At 43.2% G+C, this 19,952-nt stretch overlaps 1 protein-coding gene across 5 annotated transcripts in view; it reads left to right on the forward strand.

Moving 5' to 3' along the window:
* PHF14 (PHD finger protein 14) overlaps nucleotides 1-19,952 on the forward strand; it is an 809,709-nt gene that overhangs the window by 129,249 nt on the left and 660,508 nt on the right. For all 5 annotated transcript variants that reach the window (XR_008402519.1, XM_053714097.1, XM_053714098.1 and 2 more), the window contains one exon: nucleotides 9,742-9,901. Coding sequence is in view for 4 of the 5 variants with exons in the window: in XM_053714097.1 (XP_053570072.1) it covers nucleotides 9,742-9,901 (160 nt within the window). In the remaining variant the exon portion in view is untranslated. The remainder of the gene's footprint in view (nucleotides 1-9,741; nucleotides 9,902-19,952) is intronic.

A 19,952-nucleotide genomic window follows, 5' to 3' on the forward strand; every position in this document is an offset into this window, starting at 1 on the left:
TTAAGGCTAGAAATAAGCCTAATTTTCGTCCCTTTCGCAGAAACGGACCAGCCTCTACTTCTACATCCTCTAAGCAAGAGGGTAATACTTCTCAACCCAAACCAGCCTGGAGACCGATGCAAGGCTGGAACAAGGGTAAGCAGGCCAAGAAGCCTGCCACTGCTACCAAAACAGCATGAAGGGATGGCCCCCGATCCGGGACCGGATCTGGTGGTGGGCAGACTTTCTCTCTTTGCTCAGGCCTGGGCAAGAGATGTTCAGGATCCTTGGGCACTAGAAATAGTTTCTCAAGGTTATCTCCTGGAATTCAAGGAACTACCCCCAAGGGGAAGGTTCCACAGGTCTCAATTATCTTCAAACCAAATAAAAAGACAGGCATTCTTACATTGTGTAGAAGACCTGTTAAAGATGGGAGTAATTCATCCAGTTCCAATAGGAGAACAAGGGATGGGGTTTTACTCCAACCTGTTCATAGTTCCCAAAAAAGAGGGAACATTCAGACCAATTTTAGATCTCAAGATCCTAAACAAATTTCTCAGGGTTCCATCGTTCAAAATGGAAACCATTCGAACGATCCTTCCTACCATCCAGGAAGGTCAATTTATGACCACGGTGGATTTAAAGGATGCGTACCTACATATTCCTATCCACAAGGAACATCATCAGTTCCTAAGGTTCGCTTTTCTGGACAAGCATTACCAGTTTGTGGCACTTCCATTCGGATTAGCCACTGCTCCGAGAATTTTCACAAAGGTACTAGGGTCCCTTCTAGCGGTTCTAAGACCAAGGGGCATTGCAGTAGTACCGTACTTGGACGACATCCTGATTCAAGCGTCGTCTGTCAAAAGCAAAGGCTCATACGGACATCGTCCTAGCCTTTCTCAGATCTCACGGATGGAAAGTGAACATAGAAAAAAGTTCTCTTTCCCCGTCAACAAGAGTTCCCTTCTTGGGAACAATAATAGACTCCTTAGAAATGAGGATTTTTCTGACAGAGGTCAGAAAATCAAAACTTCTAAGCTCTTGTCAAGTACTTCATTCTGTTCTTCGTCCTTCCATAGCGCAGTGCATGGAAGTAATAGGATTGATGGTTGCAGCAATGGACATAGTTCCTTTTGCACAAATTCATCTAAGACCATTACAACTGTGCATGCTCAGACAGCGGATTGGGGATTATACAGACTTGTCTCCGACGATTCAAGTAGATCAAAGGACCAGAGATTCACTCCGTTGGTGGCTGATCCTGGACAACCTGTCACAGGGAATGAGCTTCCGCAGACCAGAGTGGGTCATTGTCACGACCGACGCCAGTCTGGTGGGCTGGGGCGCGGTCTGGGAACCCCTGAAAGCTCAGGGTCTATGGTCTCGGGAAGAATCTCTTCTCCCGATAAACATTCTGGAACTGAGAGCGATATTCAATGCTCTCAAAGCTTGGCCTCATCTAGCAAAGGCCAAATTCATAAGGTTTCAATCAGACAACATGACGACAGTTGCGTATATCAACCATCAGGGGGTAACAAGGAGTTCCCTGGCGATGGAGGAAGTGACCAAGATAATTCAATGGGCAGAGGATCACTCCTGCCACTTGTCTGCAATCCACATCCCAGGAGTGGAAAATTGGGAAGCGGATTTTCTGAGTCGTCAGACATTCCATCCGGGGGAGTGGGAACTCCATCCGGAAATCTTTGCCCAAATAACTCAATTATGGGGCATTCCAGACATGGATCTGATGGCCTCTCGTCAGAACTTCAAGGTTCCTTGTTACGGGTCCAGATCCAGGGATCCCAAGGCGACTCTAGTAGATGCACTAGTAGCACCTTGGACCTTCAACCTAGCTTATGTATTCCCACCGTTTCCTCTCATTCCCAGGCTGGTAGCCAGGATCAATCAGGAGAGGGCTTCGGTGATCTTGATAGCTCCTGCGTGGCCACGCAGGACTTGGTATGCAGACCTGGTGAATATGTCATCGGCTCCACCATGGAAGCTGCCTTTGAGACAGGACCTTCTTGTTCAAGGTCCATTCGAACATCCGAATCTGGTTTCCCTCCAACTGACTGCTTGGAGATTGAACGCTTGATTTTATCAAAGCGTGGGTTTTCAGATTCTGTAATAGATACTCTGATTCAGGCTAGAAAGCCTGTAACTAGAAAAATTTACCATAAGATATGGAAAAAATATATCTGTTGGTGTGAATCTAAAGGATTCCCATGGAACAAGATAAAAATTCCTAAGATTCTATCCTTTCTACAAGAAGGTTTGGAGAAAGGATTATCTGCAAGTTCTCTGAAGGGACAGATCTCTGCGTTATCTGTTTTACTTCACAAAAGACTGGCAGCTGTGCCAGACGTTCAAGCGTTTGTTCAGGCTCTGGTTAGAATCAAGCCTGTTTACAGACCTTTGACTCCTCCCTGGAGTCTTAATCTAGTTCTTTCAGTTCTTCAAGGGGTTCCATTTGAACCCTTACATTCCATAGATATTAAGTTATTATCTTGGAAAGTTTTGTTTTTGGTTGCAATTTCTTCTGCTAGAAGAGTTTCTGAGTTATCTGCTCTGCAGTGTTCTCCGCCCTATCTGGTGTTCCATGCAGATAAGGTGGTTTTGCGTACTAAGCCTGGTTTTCTTCCGAAAGTTGTTTCCAACAAGAATATTAACCAGGAGATAGTTGTACCTTCTTTGTGTCCGAATCCAGTTTCAAAGAAGGAACGTTTGTTACACAATTTGGACGTAGTCCGTGCTCTAAAATTCTATTTAGAGGCCACTAAAGATTTCAGACAAACATCTTCTTTGTTTGTTGTTTATTCTGGTAAAAGGAGAGGTCAAAAGGCAACTTCTACCTCTCTTTCTTTTTGGCTTAAAATCATTATCCGATTGGCTTATGAGACTGCCGGACGGCAGCCTCCTGAAAGAATCACAGCTCATTCCACTAGGGCTGTGGCTTCCACATGGGCCTTCAAGAACGAGGCTTCTGTTGACCAGATATGTAAGGCAGCGACTTGGTCTTCACTGCACACTTTTGCCAAATTTTACAAATTTGATACTTTTGCTTCTTCAGAGGCTATTTTTGGGAGAAAGGTTTTGCAAGCCGTGGTGCCTTCCATTTAGGTGACCTGATTTGCTCCCTCCCTTCATCCGTGTCCTAAAGCTTTGGTATTGGTTCCCACAAGTAAGGATGACGCCGTGGACCGGACACACCTATGTTGGAGAAAACAGAATTTATGCTTACCTGATAAATTACTTTCTCCAACGGTGTGTCCGGTCCACGGCCCGCCCTGGTTTTTTTTTAATCAGGTCTGATTAATTATTTTCTCTAACTACAGTCACCACGGTATCATATGGTTTCTCCTATGCATATTTCCTCCTGTACGTCGGTCGAATGACTGGGGTAGGCGGAGCCTAGGAGGGATCATGTGACCAGCTTTGCTGGGCTCTTTGCCATTTCCTGTTGGGGAAGAGAATATCCCACAAGTAAGGATGACGCCGTGGACCGGACACACCGTTGGAGAAAGTAATTTATCAGGTAAGCATAAATTCTGTTTTTTCTATTCTATAGAACAAAATGTATATATACAAATACTTTCAATAACAAAAAATACCCTCTAAAGTAGCCTGTCCTGCAGGCTCCTACGCTCTGTCACTGGACAGATGAATGTAAACAGTGGATCGCAATAATAATGTTATTAGCAATCCTCTGTTTAAATCAGTAGAACAAAGTGTTTCCTTCTGCTATAAGCAAACTGTAAAGAACTGTGTTATTTTTATCTATTTGAAAGAGATGTGTAAATTATACACACACATATATATATATATATATATATATATATATATATATATATCCTCCGTGTGTGTCTGCACTCACAATGCTGTGTGGTCATCCACCAGGGTGCAAAGTCAATCAAGTACACAGTCTATATCCAATAAGGGACTGCACTCGCTGGATATAAAGGTTTTTTAAACCAAATCCAGCGAGTGCAGTCCCTTATTGGATATAGACTATATATATATATATATATATATATATATATATATATAAAACATGTATTAAGCGATTTTGAAAAGATTATTTCTTTTACAAGATATACTGAGTCCACGGATTTCATCCTTTACTTGTGGGATATATTCCTCCTGCTAACAGTAAGTGGCAAAGAGCACCACAGCAGAGCTGCTATATAGCTCCTCCCCTAACTCCTCCCCCCGTCATTCTCTTTGCCTATGCATAGCAATAGGAAGGGTAAAGTTTATGTGGTGATAAAAAGATAGTTTAGTTTTTCTTCAATCAAGAATTTTTTTATTTTAAATGGTACCGGTGTGTACTGTTTTTACTCTGGCATGATATGGAAGAAGAATCATGCCTTGAGTCTGATGATGGGCGGGGCCTAATTTCGAGCTTCAGTGGGCAGTTAGTTTTCTGGAGAGGTAGCAGCCATTAGCTCCGGTTGGAACCAGACTGTGAGGCTGTACTTTGGAGTGGGACCGGATCGTTTTGACAGGTCTTGAGGGCAGGTAGGCGCCACAGCAGAGCTGTGGCGAGGTGCAGAAGTCATTAAGTAAAAAATTGTCTGCAGATCATTTTTTTTCTGCCTAATTTTCTGAAAATAAAATGTAACTCTCCTTTTGCTTGTGGTGCAACATCCGATGGCACATTAGGCTCTAAAAACAACAAAATTGTTCTTTTTGATTATCGTTTTAACGACTTTGCAAAAACAGTGTACACTTTTTATTCTTAAAGGCGCAGTAACCGTTTTTGTGCTGAATTGTTTTTCACATATAATAAAGATTGGGAAAGACTTGTGCTGTTATTACTAGTCTGTACAACATGTCTGACATGCGAAGTCAGTGTTCTATGTGTTTAGAAGCCATGGTGGAACCCCCTCTTACATTGTGCCCTTCTTGTACTGAAAGGGCCTTAAACTGTAAGGATCACATTTTAAATAAAGAAAGTGGGCCTCAGGAGGATTCTCAGTCTGCAGAGAATCAGGATATGCCATTTAATTCTCCCCAAGTGTCACAACCTTTAACGCCCACGCAAGCGACGCCAGGTACTTCTAGTGCCTCTACTTCTTTTACTTTGCAAGATATGGCCGCAGTCATGTCTACTACCCTTACAGAGGTATTGTCTAAACTGCCAGGGTAAACGCCATAGGTCAGATATTAATGCAAATACTGAACCCTCTGACGCCTTAGTGGCTATTTCCGATGTAAACTCCCAATGCTCTGATTTGGGGGTTAGGGATTTCATGTCTGAGGGAGAACTTTCAGAGTCAGGAAATTTAGTACCTCAGACAGATTCAGACTTTGTGTCCTTTAAATTTAAATTAGAACACCTCCGCTTATTGCTCAGGGAGGTTCTTGCGACTCTGGATGATTGTGACCCGATCACGATTTCTCCAGAAAAATTGTGTAAAATGGGCAAATATTTGGAAGTACCTACTTACACGGATGGTCGGCTGACGTATCATCTAAGTCTAAGCTTTTGACTATTCCCTTCAAGGGTAAGACCCTATTCCGGCCTGAACTGAAGGAAATAATCTCTGACATTACTGGAGGTAAGGGTCACACCCTACCTCAGGACAAGCCCCTCAAGATGAGGAGTAAACAGAATAATTTAAGTTCCTTTCAAAATTTTAAAGGAACATCCTCTGCTTCCTCTTCCTCCACTAAGCAGGAAGGGAACTTTGCGCAGACCAAGGCTGTCTGGAGACCTAACCAGGCCTGGAATAAAGGTAAACAATTCAAAAAGCCCGCTGCTGCTACCAAGTCAGCATGAAGGAGCAGCCCCTGATCTGGGAACGGATCAAGTAGGGGGCAGACTATCTTTCTTTGCTCAGGCTTGGGCAAGGGATGTACAAGATCCCAGGGCATTGGAAATTTTGACCCAGGGGTATCAGTTGGAATTCAAGGACTTTCCCTCAAGGGGAAGCTTTCATCTTTCACGATTGTCTGTAGACCAGTCAAAAAGAGAGGCGTTTTTACGCTGTGTAAAATACCTCTACACCATGGGTGTAATTTGCCCAGTTCCAGATCGGGAACAAGGGCAGGGATTCTATTCAAATCTATTCGTGGTTCCCAAAAAAGAGGGAACCTTCAGACCGATTTTAGATCTCAAGTGTCTAAACAAGTTTCTCAGAGTCCCATCGTTCAAGATCGAGACCATTCGTACAATTCTGCCTATGATCCTGGAGGGTCAATACATGACCACGGTGGACCTGAAGGATGCGTATCTTCACACAAGGACCATCATCAGTTCCTGCAATTTGTATTTCAGGACAGACATTATCAGTTTTTGGCCCTTCCCTTCGGGTTGGCCACGGCTCCCAGGATCTTCACAAAGGTTCTAGGGTCTCTTCTAGCGGTTCTCAGGCTGCGAGGCATAGCGGTAGAGCCTTATCTGGACGATATTTTGTTCCAGGCATCAACTTATCATCTGTCCAAATCTCACACAGGCATCGTGCTGTCATTTCTGAGAACTCACGGTTGGAAAGTGAATGTAGGGAAAAGTTCACTAGTTCCACAGACAAGAGTTCCATTCCTGGGAACTCTGATAGACTCAGCAAACATGAAAATATTTCTGACAGAAGTCAGAAAATCAAAGATTCTAATTACTTGCAGGGCTCTGCAGTCATCGGACTCATGGTAGCGGCAATGGATATCATCCCGTTTGCTCGCTTTCATCTCAGACCACTACAACTGTGCATGCTCAGTCAGTGGAATGGGGATTATGCAAATTTATCTCCTCGGATAAATCTGGACCAAGAGACCAGAGACTCTCTTCGGTGATGGTTGTCACAGGACAATCTGTCCCAAGGGATGTGCTTCCGCAGGCCATCTTGGGTAATAGTAACGACGGACGCCAATCTTCTGGGCTGGGGTGCAGTCTGGAATTCCCTGAAGGCTCAGGGTGTGTGGACTCAGGCGGAGTCTCAATTACCAATCAATATTCTAGAATTGAGAGCGATATTCAACGCGCTGCTAGCGTGGCCTCAGTTGGCCTCGGCCGAATTCATAAGATTCCAGTCGGACAACATCACGACTATGGCGTATATCAGTCATTAGGGGGGAACAAGGAGTTCTCTAGCGATGATAGAAGTATCAAAGATAATTCGATGGGTGGAGGCTCACTCTTGCCGTCTGTCTGCGATCTATATCCCAGGAGTAGAAAACTGGGAAGCGGATTTTCTAAGTCGTCAGACGTTTCATCCGGGGGAGTGGGAATTCCCACTTTGCAACTTTGACTCATCAATGGGGCACACCGGAATGGTTCTGATGGCATCTCAACAGAATGCCAAACTTCAACGTTACGGGTCCAGGTCACGGGATCCCCAGGCTGTACTGATAGATGCTCTAGCAGTACTTTGGTCATTCAACCTGGCTTATGTGTTTCCACCTTTTCCTCTCCTTCCTCGGGTAATTGCCAGAATCAAACAGGAGAGGGCTTCAGTAATTCTAATAGCGCCTGCGTGGCCACGCAGGACCTGGTATGCAGATTTAGTGGACATGTCGTCTCTGCCACCATGGAGACTGCCATTGAGAAAGGACCTTCTCATTCAAGGTCCTTTCCAACATCCAAATCTCACTTCTCTGCAACTGACTGCTTGGAGATTGAACGCTTGATTTTAGCTAAGCGGGGTTTCTCTGAGCCGGTCATTGATACTCTAATTCAGGCTCGCAAGCCGGTTACTAGAAAAATTTACCATAATATATGGCGTAAATATCTTTATTGGTGCAAATCCAAGGGCTACTCATGGAGTAGGGTTAGGATTCCTAGGATTTTGTCTTTTCTCCAAGAAGGATTGGAGAAGGGATTATCAGCTAGTTCCTTGAAGGGACAAATTTCTGCTTTGTCAATTCTACTACACAAGCGTCTGGCGGATGTCCCAGACGTTCAGTCTTTTTGTCAGGCTTTAATCAGAAACAAGCCTGTATTTAAACCTATTGCTCCGCCATGGAGTTTAAATTTAGTTCTCAATGTTCTTCAAGGGTTCCGTTTGAACCCATGCATTCCATAGATTTTAAGCTTTTATCTTGGAAAGTTTTGTTTTTAGTTGCTATTTCTTCTGCTCGAAGAGTTTCTGAGCTTTATGCGTTACAATGTGATTCTCCTTATATTCCATTCTGATAAGGTGGTTTTGCGTACTAAACCTGGATTCCTTCCTAAGGTTGTTTCAAATAAGAATATTAATCAGGAAATTGTGGTTCCTTCCTTGTGTCCTAATCCTTCCTCTAAGAAGGAACGTTTGTTGCATAATTTGGATGTGGTTCGCTCTTTAAAATTCTATTTGCAAGCGACCAAGGATTTCCGTCAGACATCTTCCCTATTTGTTGTTTATTCTGGGAAGCGTAGAGGTCAAAAAGCTACGGCTACCTCTCTCTCTTTTTGGCTGAGAAGCATCATCCGCCTGGCATATGAGACTGCTAGAAAGCAGCCCCCTGAAAGGATTACAGCTCATTCCACTAGATCTGTGGCTTCCACTTGGGCTTTTAAGAACGAGGCTTCTGTTGAACAGATTTGTAAGGCTGCGACTTGGTCCTCCCTTCATACTTTTTCCAAATTTTCCAAATTTGATACTTTTGCTTCTTCTGAGGCTTTTTTTGGGAGAAAGGTGCTTCAAGCAGTGGTGCCTTCCGTTTAGGTTCCTGTCTTGTCCCTCCCTTCATCCGTGTCCTAAAGCTTTGGTATTGGTATCCCACAAGTAAAGGATGAAATCCGTGGACTCTGTATATCTTCTAAAAGAAAAGGAAATTAATGCTTACCTGATAAATTAATTTCTTCTACGATATACCGAATCCACGTCCCGCCCTGTCATTTTGAGATAGGATTTATTTTTTCTTTAAACTTCAGTCACCTCTGCACCTTTTGGTTCTTTCCCTTTCTCTTCCTATACCTTCAGTCGAATGACTGGGGGGAGGAGTTAGGGGAGGAGCTATATAGCAGCTCTGCTGTGGTGCTCTTTGCCACTTGCTGTTAGCAGGAGGAATATATCCCACAAGTAAAGGATAAAATCTGTGGACTCTGTATATCGTTAAAGAAATTAATTTATCAGGTAAGCATACATTTCCTTTTATATGTTTAGTTAGCAAAGTACCTGTTTATTTTGTTCTAATTATATATTACCACTTGAAGCCTGCCAAGTTCTTGTTTTTGGATCTTTGTAGAGGAGGGTTTCTGAGCATGCGCATCAGCTCAGTATTGGTCTGAGAGGCACCTTCAATCTATAAAAGCGATGAGGTGATCGGTCCTCTCTGGATTTGTTAAAGTGCGCGATGACTTAAAAAAAGAAAAAAATGTTCAGGAGTGATGGGTGGCCAGATGGGGGAGCCAAATCGTATGCTATAGTCTTAAATAAAACGTTTTTAAGATAGGAATGCTCAAAATGTTACACTTTATTGTGCTAAATGAAGTATGATTTTTAATATTATGCAAACTTGAAGGTAACATTTACTGTCCCTTTAAGCTAAAATCATCTAATATTAAAAATGTTCAATTTTTATTTCACAAATTATCATTAAATACATTTACGTTAAATTATGCAATTAAGTTGTGCTTTGCATAGCAGAAAATTATATATTATTAGAAAATATTACACTACCCCCACCCAGCTACTTCATAATGCCACCCAGCTGGCAAAATTTTCAGTTGAGATCACTGCACTACATATTGAATTTGATTTGACTGCTAACAATAAAATTAGATCTGAAAAAATGCACTATTCCGGTTTAATTGATATATATATTTTTTTGGCGTAGGTTGTTATGGTGTAGATGGGGAAAGTGACTCCATCATGAGCTCTGCTTCTGAAAATTCTACGGAACCTTGGTTTTGTGATGCTTGCAAGTGTGGAGTCTCTCCCAGCTGTGAACTTTGCCCTAACCAGGATGGTATTTTTAAAGAGACAGATGCTGGAAGGTAAATTATATGTCTGAAGAAGTATGTGCTCCTGTATTGTTATTACTAAGCAAATGTTAATTGTGCTTGAAGTGATATGCCATATTTGTAATTCTGTAGGAAAAAAATACACAATGTTGTATTACTGCAGATAAGGTGAGAGCGATTAGTGAGGGGAAAAAAGGATACCTAAAATCGAAGGGATAAGATGATGCGCAGACATGATAGGTTGTGAGATATAATAGAAGCAGGAGGTTGAAGTGATATACCTGTGTACTGTCAGTCTGTTAATAATCATGGAGTAAGTTATAGGTGACTGAAAAAAATAATCTGTAAACGTCTGTCCACCATAAATATGGTTAAAGGGACACTGTGTGTATAAATTTTGTTTCCCCTTAATGTGTTCCAAATTTCTTGTTATATCTATTGCAGAGTATTACATGTAGGGGAAATAGTTAATTTGTGGTTATTTTTTTATTTGATACAGCTGATTTTGCTCATTAAAACCATTGCCTGTTGTTCTCAAGGACGTGCCCATAAAATGGGCTGAGCCTGCACGTAAAGCAGACCTGCTAATGTTATCTATGTCAACATAGTTAGGTATTGAAATACTAATTATGGCTGGGCACAACCAGCTATTTTCTCCTACCCTCTCACTGGGATATTAATAAGTACTATTGCCTCCTGTTCACATAACCTTTTCTAGAGAGAATACGTTTGTAGTTTATTTAATTTAAATAGTTTTTATTAACTAAAACAACAATGTTATATTTCATTTTAAATGGTTGCCTCTCCCTTCTCACAATTTGGTCCTTGTGCAGATCTATTCTACTCCAAACAATTTTCTATTCATTGAGCTTCTTGAAACTTAGTATGGGTTGTTTCTGTGTACAGTCCTGGCGAAAAGTTTTGAGAATGACACAGATATTAACTTTCTCAAAGTCTGCTGCTTCAGTGTTTTTAGATCTTTTTGTCAGATGTTACTATGGTATGCTGAAGTATAATTACAAGCATTTCAAAAGTGTCAAAGGCTTTTACTGACAATTACATTGTTTATGCAAAGAGTCAATATTTGCAGTTTTGACCCCTCTGCAATTCGCCATGGCTTGCTGTCAATCAACTTCTGGGCCACATCCTGACTGATGGCAGCCCATTCTTGCATAATCAATGCTTGGAGTTTGTCAGAATTTGTGTGTGTGTGAGTGTGGGGGGGGGGTTGTTTGTTTTTTTACCCGCCTCTTGAGAGATGACCACAAGTTCTCAATGGGATTAACGTCTGGGGAGTTTCCTGGCCATGAACCCAAAATTTCGATCTTTTGTTCCCCAAGCCACTTAGCTATCACTTTTGCCTTATGGCATGGTGCTCCATCATGCTGGAAAAGGCATTGTTCGTCACCAAACTGTTCTTGGATGGTTGGGAGAAGTTGCTCTTGGTGGATGTTTTCGTACCATTCTTTATTCATGGCTGTGGTGTTAGGCAAAATTGTGAGTGAGCCCAATCCCTTGGCTGAGATGCAACCCCACATATGAATGGTCACAGGATGCTTTACTGTTGGCATGACACAGGACTGATGGTAGCGCTCACCTTTTCTTCTCCGGACAAGGTTTTTTCCGGATGCCCCAAACAGTCGGAAAGGGGATTCATCAGAGAAAATGACTTTTCCAAGTCCTCAGCAGTCCAATCCCTGTAACTTTTGCAGAATATCAGTCTGTCCCTGATCTTTTTTCTCCAACATAGGTGTGTCCGGTCCACGGCGTCATCCTTACTTGTGGGATATTCTCTTCCCCAACAGGAAATGGCAAAGAGCCCAGCAAAGCTGGTCACATGATCCCTCCTAGGCTCCGCCTACCCCAGTCATTCTCTTTGCCGTTGTACAGGCAACATCTCCACGGAGATGGCTTAGAGTTTTTTAGTGTTTAACTGTAGTTTTTCATTATTCAATCAAGAGTTTGTTATTTTCAAATAGTGCTGGTACGTACTATTTACTCAGAAACAGAAAAGAGATGAAGAATTCTGTTTGTATGAGGAAAATGATTTTAGCAACCGTAACTAAAATCCATGGCTGTTCCACACAGGACTGTTGAGAGCAATTAACTTCAGTTGGGGGAACAGTTTGCAGTCCCTTGCTGCTTGAGGTATGACACATTCTAACAAGACGATGTAATGCTGGAAGCTGTCATTTTCCCTATGGGATCCGGTAAGCCATGTTTATTACGATTGTAAATAAGGGCTTCACAAGGGCTTATTTAAACTGTAGACTTTTTCTGGGCTAAATCGATTGATTATTAACACATATTTAGCCTTGAGGAATCATTTTATCTGGGTATTTTGATATAATAATATCGGCAGGCACTGTTTTAGACACCTTATTCTTTAGGGGCTTTCCCAAAGCATAGGCAGAGTCTCATTTTCGCGCCGGTGTTGCGCACTTGTTTTTGAGAGGCATGGCATGCAGTCGCATGTGAGAGGAGCTCTGATACTTATAAAAGACTTCTGAAGGCGTCATTTGGTATCGTATTCCCCTTTGGGTTTGGTTGGGTCTCAGCAAAGCAGATACCAGGGACTGTAAAGGGGTTTAAAGCTTAAAACGGCTCCGGTTCCGTTATTTTAAGGGTTAAAGCTTCCAAAATTGGTGTGCAATATTTTCAAGGCTTTAAGACGCTGTGGTGAAAATTTGGTGAATTTTGAACAATTCCTTCATGTTTTTTCGCAATTGCAGTAATAAAGTGTGTTCAGTTTAAAATTTAAAGTGACAGTAACGGTTTTATTTTAAAACGTTTTTTGTACTTTCTGATCAAGTTTATGCCTGTTTAACATGTCTGAACTACCAGATAGACTGTGTTCTGAATGTGGGGAAGCCAGAATTCCTATTCATTTAAATAAATGTGATTTATGTGATAATGACAATGATGCCCAAGATGATTCCTCAAGTGAGGGGAGTAAGCATGGTACTGCATCATTCCCTCCTTCGTCTACACGAGTCTTGCCCACTCAGGAGGCCCCTAGTACATCTAGCGCGCCAATACTCCTTACTATGCAACAATTAACGGCTGTAATGGATAATTCTGTCAAAAACATTTTAGCCAAAATTAACCCTTGTCAGCGTAAGCGTGGCTGCTCTGTTTTAGTTACTGAAGAGCATGACGACGCTGATATTAATATCTCTGAAGGGCCCCTAACCCAATCTGAGGGGGCCAGGGAGGTTTTGTCTGAGGGAGAAATTACTGATTTAGGGAACATTTCTCAGCAGGCTGAATCTGATGTGATTACATTTAAATTTAAATTGGAACATCTCCGCATTTTGCTTAAGGAGGTATTATCCACTCTGGATGATTGTGAAAATTTAGTCATCCCAGAGAAACTATGTAAAATGGACAAGTTCCTAGAGGTGCCGGGGCTCCCAGAAGCTTTTCCTATACCCAAGCGGGTGGCGGACATTGTTAATAAAGAATGGGAAAGGCCCGGTATTCCTTTCGTCCCTCCCCCCATATTTAAAAAATTGTTTCCTATGGTCGACCCCAGAAAGGACTTATGGCAGTCAGTCCCCAAGGTCGAGGGAGCGGTTTCTACTTTAAACAAACGCACCACTATTCCCATAGAGGATAGTTGTGCTTTCAAAGATCCTATGGATAAAAAATTAGAAGGTTTGCTTAAAAAGATGTTTGTTCAGCAGGGTTACCTTCTACAACCCATTTCATGCATTGTCCCTGTCACTACTGCCGCATATTTCTGGTTTGATGAACTGCTTAAGGTGCTCGATAGTGACTCTCCTCCTTATGAGGAGATTATGGACAGAATCAATGCTCTCAAATTGGCTAATTCTTTCACTCTAGACGCCTCTTTGCAATTGGCTAAGTTAGCGGCTAAGAACTCTGGGTTTGCTATTGTGGCGCGCAGAGCGCTTTGGTTGAAATCTTGGTCGGCTGATGCGTCTTCCAAGAACAAGCTACTAAACATTCCTTTCAAGGGGAAAACGCTGTTTGGTCCTGACTTGAAAGAGATTATCTCTGATATCACTGGGGGTAAGGGCCACGCCCTTCCTCAGGATCGGCCCTTCAAGGCAAAAAATAGACCTAATTTTCGTCCCTTTCGTAAAAACGGACCAGCCCAAGGTGCTACGTCCTCTAAGCAAGAGGGTAATACTTCTCAGGCCAAGCCAGCTTGGAGACCAATGCAAGGCTGGAACAAGGGAAGGCAGGCCAAGAAACCTGCCACTGCTACCAAGACGGCATGAAATATTGGCCCCCGATCCGGGACCGGATCTGGTGGGGGGCAGACTCTCTCTCTTCGCTCAGGCTTGGGCAAGAGATGTTCTGGATCCTTGGGCGCTAGAAATAGTCTCCCAGGGTTATCTTCTGGAATTCAAGGGACTTCCCCCAAGGGGGAGGTTCCACAGGTCGCAGTTGTCTTCAGACCACATAAAAAGACAGGCGTTCTTACATTGTGTAGAAGACCTGTTAAAAATGGGAGTGATTCATCCTGTTCCATTAAGAGAACAAGGGATGGGGTTCTACTCCAATCTGTTCATAGTTCCCAAAAAAGAGGGAACGTTCAGACCAATCCTAGATCTCAAGATCTTAAACAAATTTCTCAAGGTCCCATCGTTCAAGATGGAAACCATTCGAACTATCCTTCCTTCCATCCAGGAAGGTCAATTCATGACCACGGTGGATTTAAAGGATGCGTATCTACATATTCCTATCCACAAGGAACATCATCGGTTCCTAAGGTTTGCATTCCTGGACAAACATTACCAGTTTGTGGCGCTTCCTTTCGGATTAGCCACTGCTCCAAGGATTTTCACAAAGGTACTAGGGTCCCTTCTAGCGGTGCTAAGACCAAGGGGCATTGCAGTAGTACCTTACCTGGACGACATTCTGATTCAAGCGTCGTCCCTTCCTCAAGCAAAGGCTCACACGGACATTGTCCTGGCCTTTCTCAGATCTCACGGCTGGAAAGTGAACGTGGAAAAGAGTTCTCTATCCCCGTCAACAAGGGTTCCCTTCTTGGGAACAATTATAGACTCCTTAGAAATGAGGATCTTTCTAACAGAGGCCAGAAAAACAAAGCTTCTGGACTCTTGTCGGATACTTCATTCCGTTCCTCTTCCTTCCATAGCTCAGTGCATGGAAGTGATCGGGTTGATGGTGGCGGCGATGGACATAGTTCCTTTTGCGCGCATTCATCTAAGACCATTACAACTGTGCATGCTCAGTCAGTGGAATGGGGACTATACAGACTTGTCTCCGAAGATACAAGTAAATCAGAGAACCAGAGACTCACTCCGTTGGTGGCTGTCCCTGGACAATCTGTCTCAAGGGATGATGTTCCACAGACCAGAGTGGGTCATTGTCACGACCGACGCCAGTCTGATAGGCTGGGGCGCGGTCTGGGGATCCCTGAAAGCTCAGGGTCTTTGGTCTCGGGAAGAATCTCTTCTACCGATAAATATTCTGGAACTGAGAGCGATATTCAATGCTCTCCAGGCCTGGCCCCAGCTTGCGAGGACCAGGTTCATACGGTTTCAATCAGACAACATGACGACTGTTGCGTACATCAACCATCAGGGGGGAACAAGGAGTTCCCTAGCGATGGAAGAAGTAACCAAAATTATTCTTTGGGCGGAGTCTCACTCCTGCCACCTGTCTGCTATCCACATCCCAGGAGTGGAAAATTGGGAAGCGGATTTTCTGAGTCGGCAGACATTGCATCCGGGGGAGTGGGAACTCCATCCGGAAATCTTTGCCCAAGTCACTCACCTGTGGGGCATTCCAGACATGGATCTGATGGCCTCTCGTCAGAACTTCAAAGTTCCTTGCTACGGGGCCAGATCCAGGGATCCCAAGGCGGCTCTAGTGGATGCACTAGTAGCACCTTGGACCTTCAAACTAGCTTATGTGTTCCCGCCATTTCCTCTCATCCCCAGGCTGATAGCCAGGATCAAGCAGGAGAGGGCGTCGGTGATCTTGATAGCTCCTGCGTGGCCACGCAGGACTTGGTATGCAGATCTGGTGAATATGTCATCGGCTCCACCTTGGAAGCTACCTTTGAGACGAGACCTTCTTGTTCAGGGTCCGTTCGAACATCCGAATCTGGTTTCACTCCAGCTGACTGCTTGGAGATTGAACGCTTGATTTTATCGAAGCGAGGATTCTCGGATTCTGTTATCGATACTCTTGTTCAGGCCAGAAAGCCTGTGACTAGAAAGATTTACCATAAAATTTGGAAAAAATATATCTGTTGGTGTGAATCTAAAGGATTCCCTTGGGACAAGGTTAAGATTCCTAGGATTCTATCCTTCCTTCAAGAAGGATTGGAAAAAGGATTATCTGCAAGTTCCCTGAAGGGACAGATTTCTGCCTTGTCGGTATTACTTCACAAAAAGCTGGCAGCTGTGCCAGATGTTCAAGCCTTTGTTCAGGCTCTGGTTAGAATCAAGCCTGTTTACAAACCTTTGACTCCTCCTTGGAGTCTCAATTTAGTTCTTTCAGTTCTTCAGGGGGTTCCGTTTGAACCCTTACATTCCGTTGATATTATCTTGGAAAGTTTTGTTTTTAGTTGCGATTTCTTCTGCTAGAAGAGTCTCAGAATTATCTGCTCTGCAGTGTTCTCCTCCTTATCTGGTGTTCCATGCAGATAAGGTGGTCTTACGTACTAAACCTGGTTTTCTTCCAAAAGTTGTTTCTAACAAAAACATTAACCAGGAGATTATCGTACCTTCTCTGTGTCCAAAACCAGTTTCAAAGAAGGAACGTTTGTTGCACAATTTGGATGTTGTTCGCGCTCTAAAATTCTATTTAGATGCTACAAAGGATTTTAGACAAACATCTTCCTTGTTTGTTGTTTATTCAGGTAAAAGGAGAGGTCAAAAAGCAACTTCTACCTCTCTCTCTTTTTGGATTAAAAGCATCATCAGATTGGCTTACGAGACTGCCGGACGGCAGCCTCCCGAAAGAATCACAGCTCATTCCACTAGGGCTGTGGCTTCCACATGGGCCTTCAAGAACGAGGCTTCTGTTGATCAGATATGTAGGGCAGCGACTTGGTCTTCACTGCACACTTTTACCAAATTTTACAAGTTTGATACTTTTGCTTCTTCTGAGGCTATTTTTGGGAGAAAGGTTTTGCAAGCCGTGGTGCCTTCCATTTAGGTGACCTGATTTGCTCCCTCCCTTCATCCGTGTCCTAAAGCTTTGGTATTGGTTCCCACAAGTAAGGATGACGCCGTGGACCGGACACACCTATGTTGGAGAAAACAGAATTTATGTTTACCTGATAAATTTCTTTCTCCAACGGTGTGTCCGGTCCATGGCCCGCCCTGGTTTTTTTAATCAGGTCTGATATTTTATTTTCTTTAACTACAGTCACCACGGTACCATATGGTTTCTCCTATGCAAATATTCCTCCTTAACGTCGGTCGAATGACTGGGGTAGGCGGAGCCTAGGAGGGATCATGTGACCAGCTTTGCTGGGCTCTTTGCCATTTCCTGTTGGGGAAGAGAATATCCCACAAGTAAGGATGACGCCGTGGACCGGACACACCGTTGGAGAAAGAAATTTATCAGGTAAACATAAATTCTGTTTTCCTGGAGAAAAGTGGCTTCTTTGCTGCACTTCTTGACACCAGGCCATCCTCTAAAAGTCTTCACCTCACTGTGGGTGCATATGCACTTACAGCAGCCTGCTGCCATTCGTGAGCAAGGTCTGCACTGGTGGTGCCCCGATCCCGCAACTTTAGGAGATGGTCCTGTCGCTTGCTGGACTTTCTTGGGTGCCCTGAAGCCTTCTTCAACCACCACCCTCTTTTTAAAGCTTCCAGTCTGTTATTCTAACGCAATCAGCATGACAGAGTGGTCTCCGGCCTTTTCTTCGTCAACACTGAAATGTAATTCAATGGGAAGTGAGGGAGTTAGGTTCAAGGCCCCTCTCAAAATTGTCATAAGTAACACCTAATACATTATTTCTTTTTAAAGACACGATGAGTCCACGGATCATCTTCATTACTTATGGGATATTCACCTCCTGGTCAGCAGGAGGATGCAAAGAGCACCACAGCAGAGCTGTTAAATAGCTCCTCCCTTCCCTCCCACTCCAGTCATTCCCTTTGCCTACGTTAGGGCTAGGAAGAGTTATGTGTTAGCAATGATTCTTCAATCAAGAGTTTACTATTTTTAAAGTAGTGCAAGATTGTGCTGCTTTGTTCTAGGGTGTAGCCGTAGTTCATATCAGTCTCTTCAGTAGAGCTTTTGGTGGCTTTAGAGCAATAGGAACTGGCGGGACATAATTCTCACTGCGCCTCCTATACATTTATGCTGCCCTTCTCCTGATAGCTTAAGCACACTTAACTCAGGCTTTATCATTTTCCACAGGACTATGGGAGGGAGAGGACCTCCTAAACCTGTTGAGCTGCCCTGCTGTCGGGCAGAATATAAAGGTAAGTGCTAACTTTGTTTATTCTGGAAACAGTAAACTCAGAGGAAAGTGGACACTTTAATTTATTTGGATATCACATAAGGCTCAGACAAAGGGCTCCTTATGTTGGGACATCAATCTCTCTTATTTGGAGGGTATTAGACAGGACAGCCAAGTACAGGCACTAGGGCTGGGAGTTGAGCTAATTTTTCGTTTATGGTGGTTATTTTACTATTGGTTTATGTAAAAGAATTAAAGCCAATCGGGTTATGTGTTTTGACTGTAACGCCCACAATGGGCGGGGTTATCGGTTCGCGAGCTTCCTAAGTTAACTGTGCAGCACTCAACCGTTCTATTGTTGCCATAGAGGTGGCCGTCTGCACATTGTGGCTCTAAAACCGCATGGTTTCTAACAAATTAAGCAAGCGGTTATAGCGCTATTGTGCTCCTGAACATCCGGATCGTTGCAGCTTTAAAAAAAGTTGAGACCAGGGAGTGAGTCCGTTTGGCAGGTAGGCACCTCAGCAGAGTTGCTGAGGTGTAAGGGTGTCTGAATTTTGCTTTGTTTAGCTGCTGGGATACGTTTTTCACTATTACAGTAAAAAAGTTATCGTTTAAAATTTAAAGAAACAGTAACGTTTTTTTTCTGTCATCAAATTTTTTTGGGATATAGAGTAATTTGATTATCTTTTGACCCATTTTTGAGCACATATTTCTCGTGTAGTAAAAAAGTTTTCCTTTTTAAATTTTAAAGAGACAGTAATGTTTTAATTTAAAAAAAAAAAAAAAAGATTTTTTTATTACATTGTTTTTCTTATTGTGCTTCAGTATGGACATAGGAGCCGTGCAAAATGTTACTTGCTCCATGTGTTAGGATGCAAATGTGGAACCACCAATCCCTTTCTGTCCCTCATGTATTGAGAGGGCTTTAAGTTATAGGGAAAAGATTTTTCATGAGCAAAGTTTTTCAAAAGCGGATGCTTCTCAGGAGTCTAATAATGAGATTCAGAGTATGTCCCAGCTTTCTCACCAAGCGTCCCAAACTTTAACGCCCGCGCAAGCAGTGCCCTGTACTTCCGCTCTAGCGCCTGCTGGAATTACCTTAAAAGACATAGCTGCGCTTATTTCTTCCACAATTTCTGATGCGTTGTCTGCTTTTCCTATGCTACAAGACAAACGTAAGAGGAAAGACAACCATGTTGTCAGTGAGGTTTCTGATGCAATGGTGACAATCTCGGATGTACCCTCCCAGGGAACTGAGATGGAGGGTATTGAGGTTCTATCAGAAGGCAAAATTTCAGACTCAGAAAGTTCATTACCTTTGACTGATTCAGAGGTTGCATCTTTCAGGTTTAAACTAGAACACCTCCGCCTGTTTTGGTTACTTTAGACGACTGTGATTCATCAGTAGTGGTCGCTCCTGCGAAGTAGAGTAAATTGGACAGATATTTTTAAGTTCCCTCTTACTCAGACATTTTTCCAGTGCCAAAGCGAGCTTCGGAGATTGTTTCCAAGGAATGGGAGAGACCAGGTATTACCTTCTCTCCATCTCCTATTTTCAAAAAGATGTTTCCTATAGCGGACGCTGTCAGGGAAGCTTGGCAAAGGGTTCCTAAGGAGGAAGGGGCTATTTCCACCTTAGCCAAGCAAACTACTATT

This window comes from Bombina bombina, chromosome 5 (assembly GCF_027579735.1).
Source record: "Bombina bombina isolate aBomBom1 chromosome 5, aBomBom1.pri, whole genome shotgun sequence".
Lineage (NCBI taxonomy): Eukaryota > Metazoa > Chordata > Amphibia > Anura > Bombinatoridae > Bombina > Bombina bombina.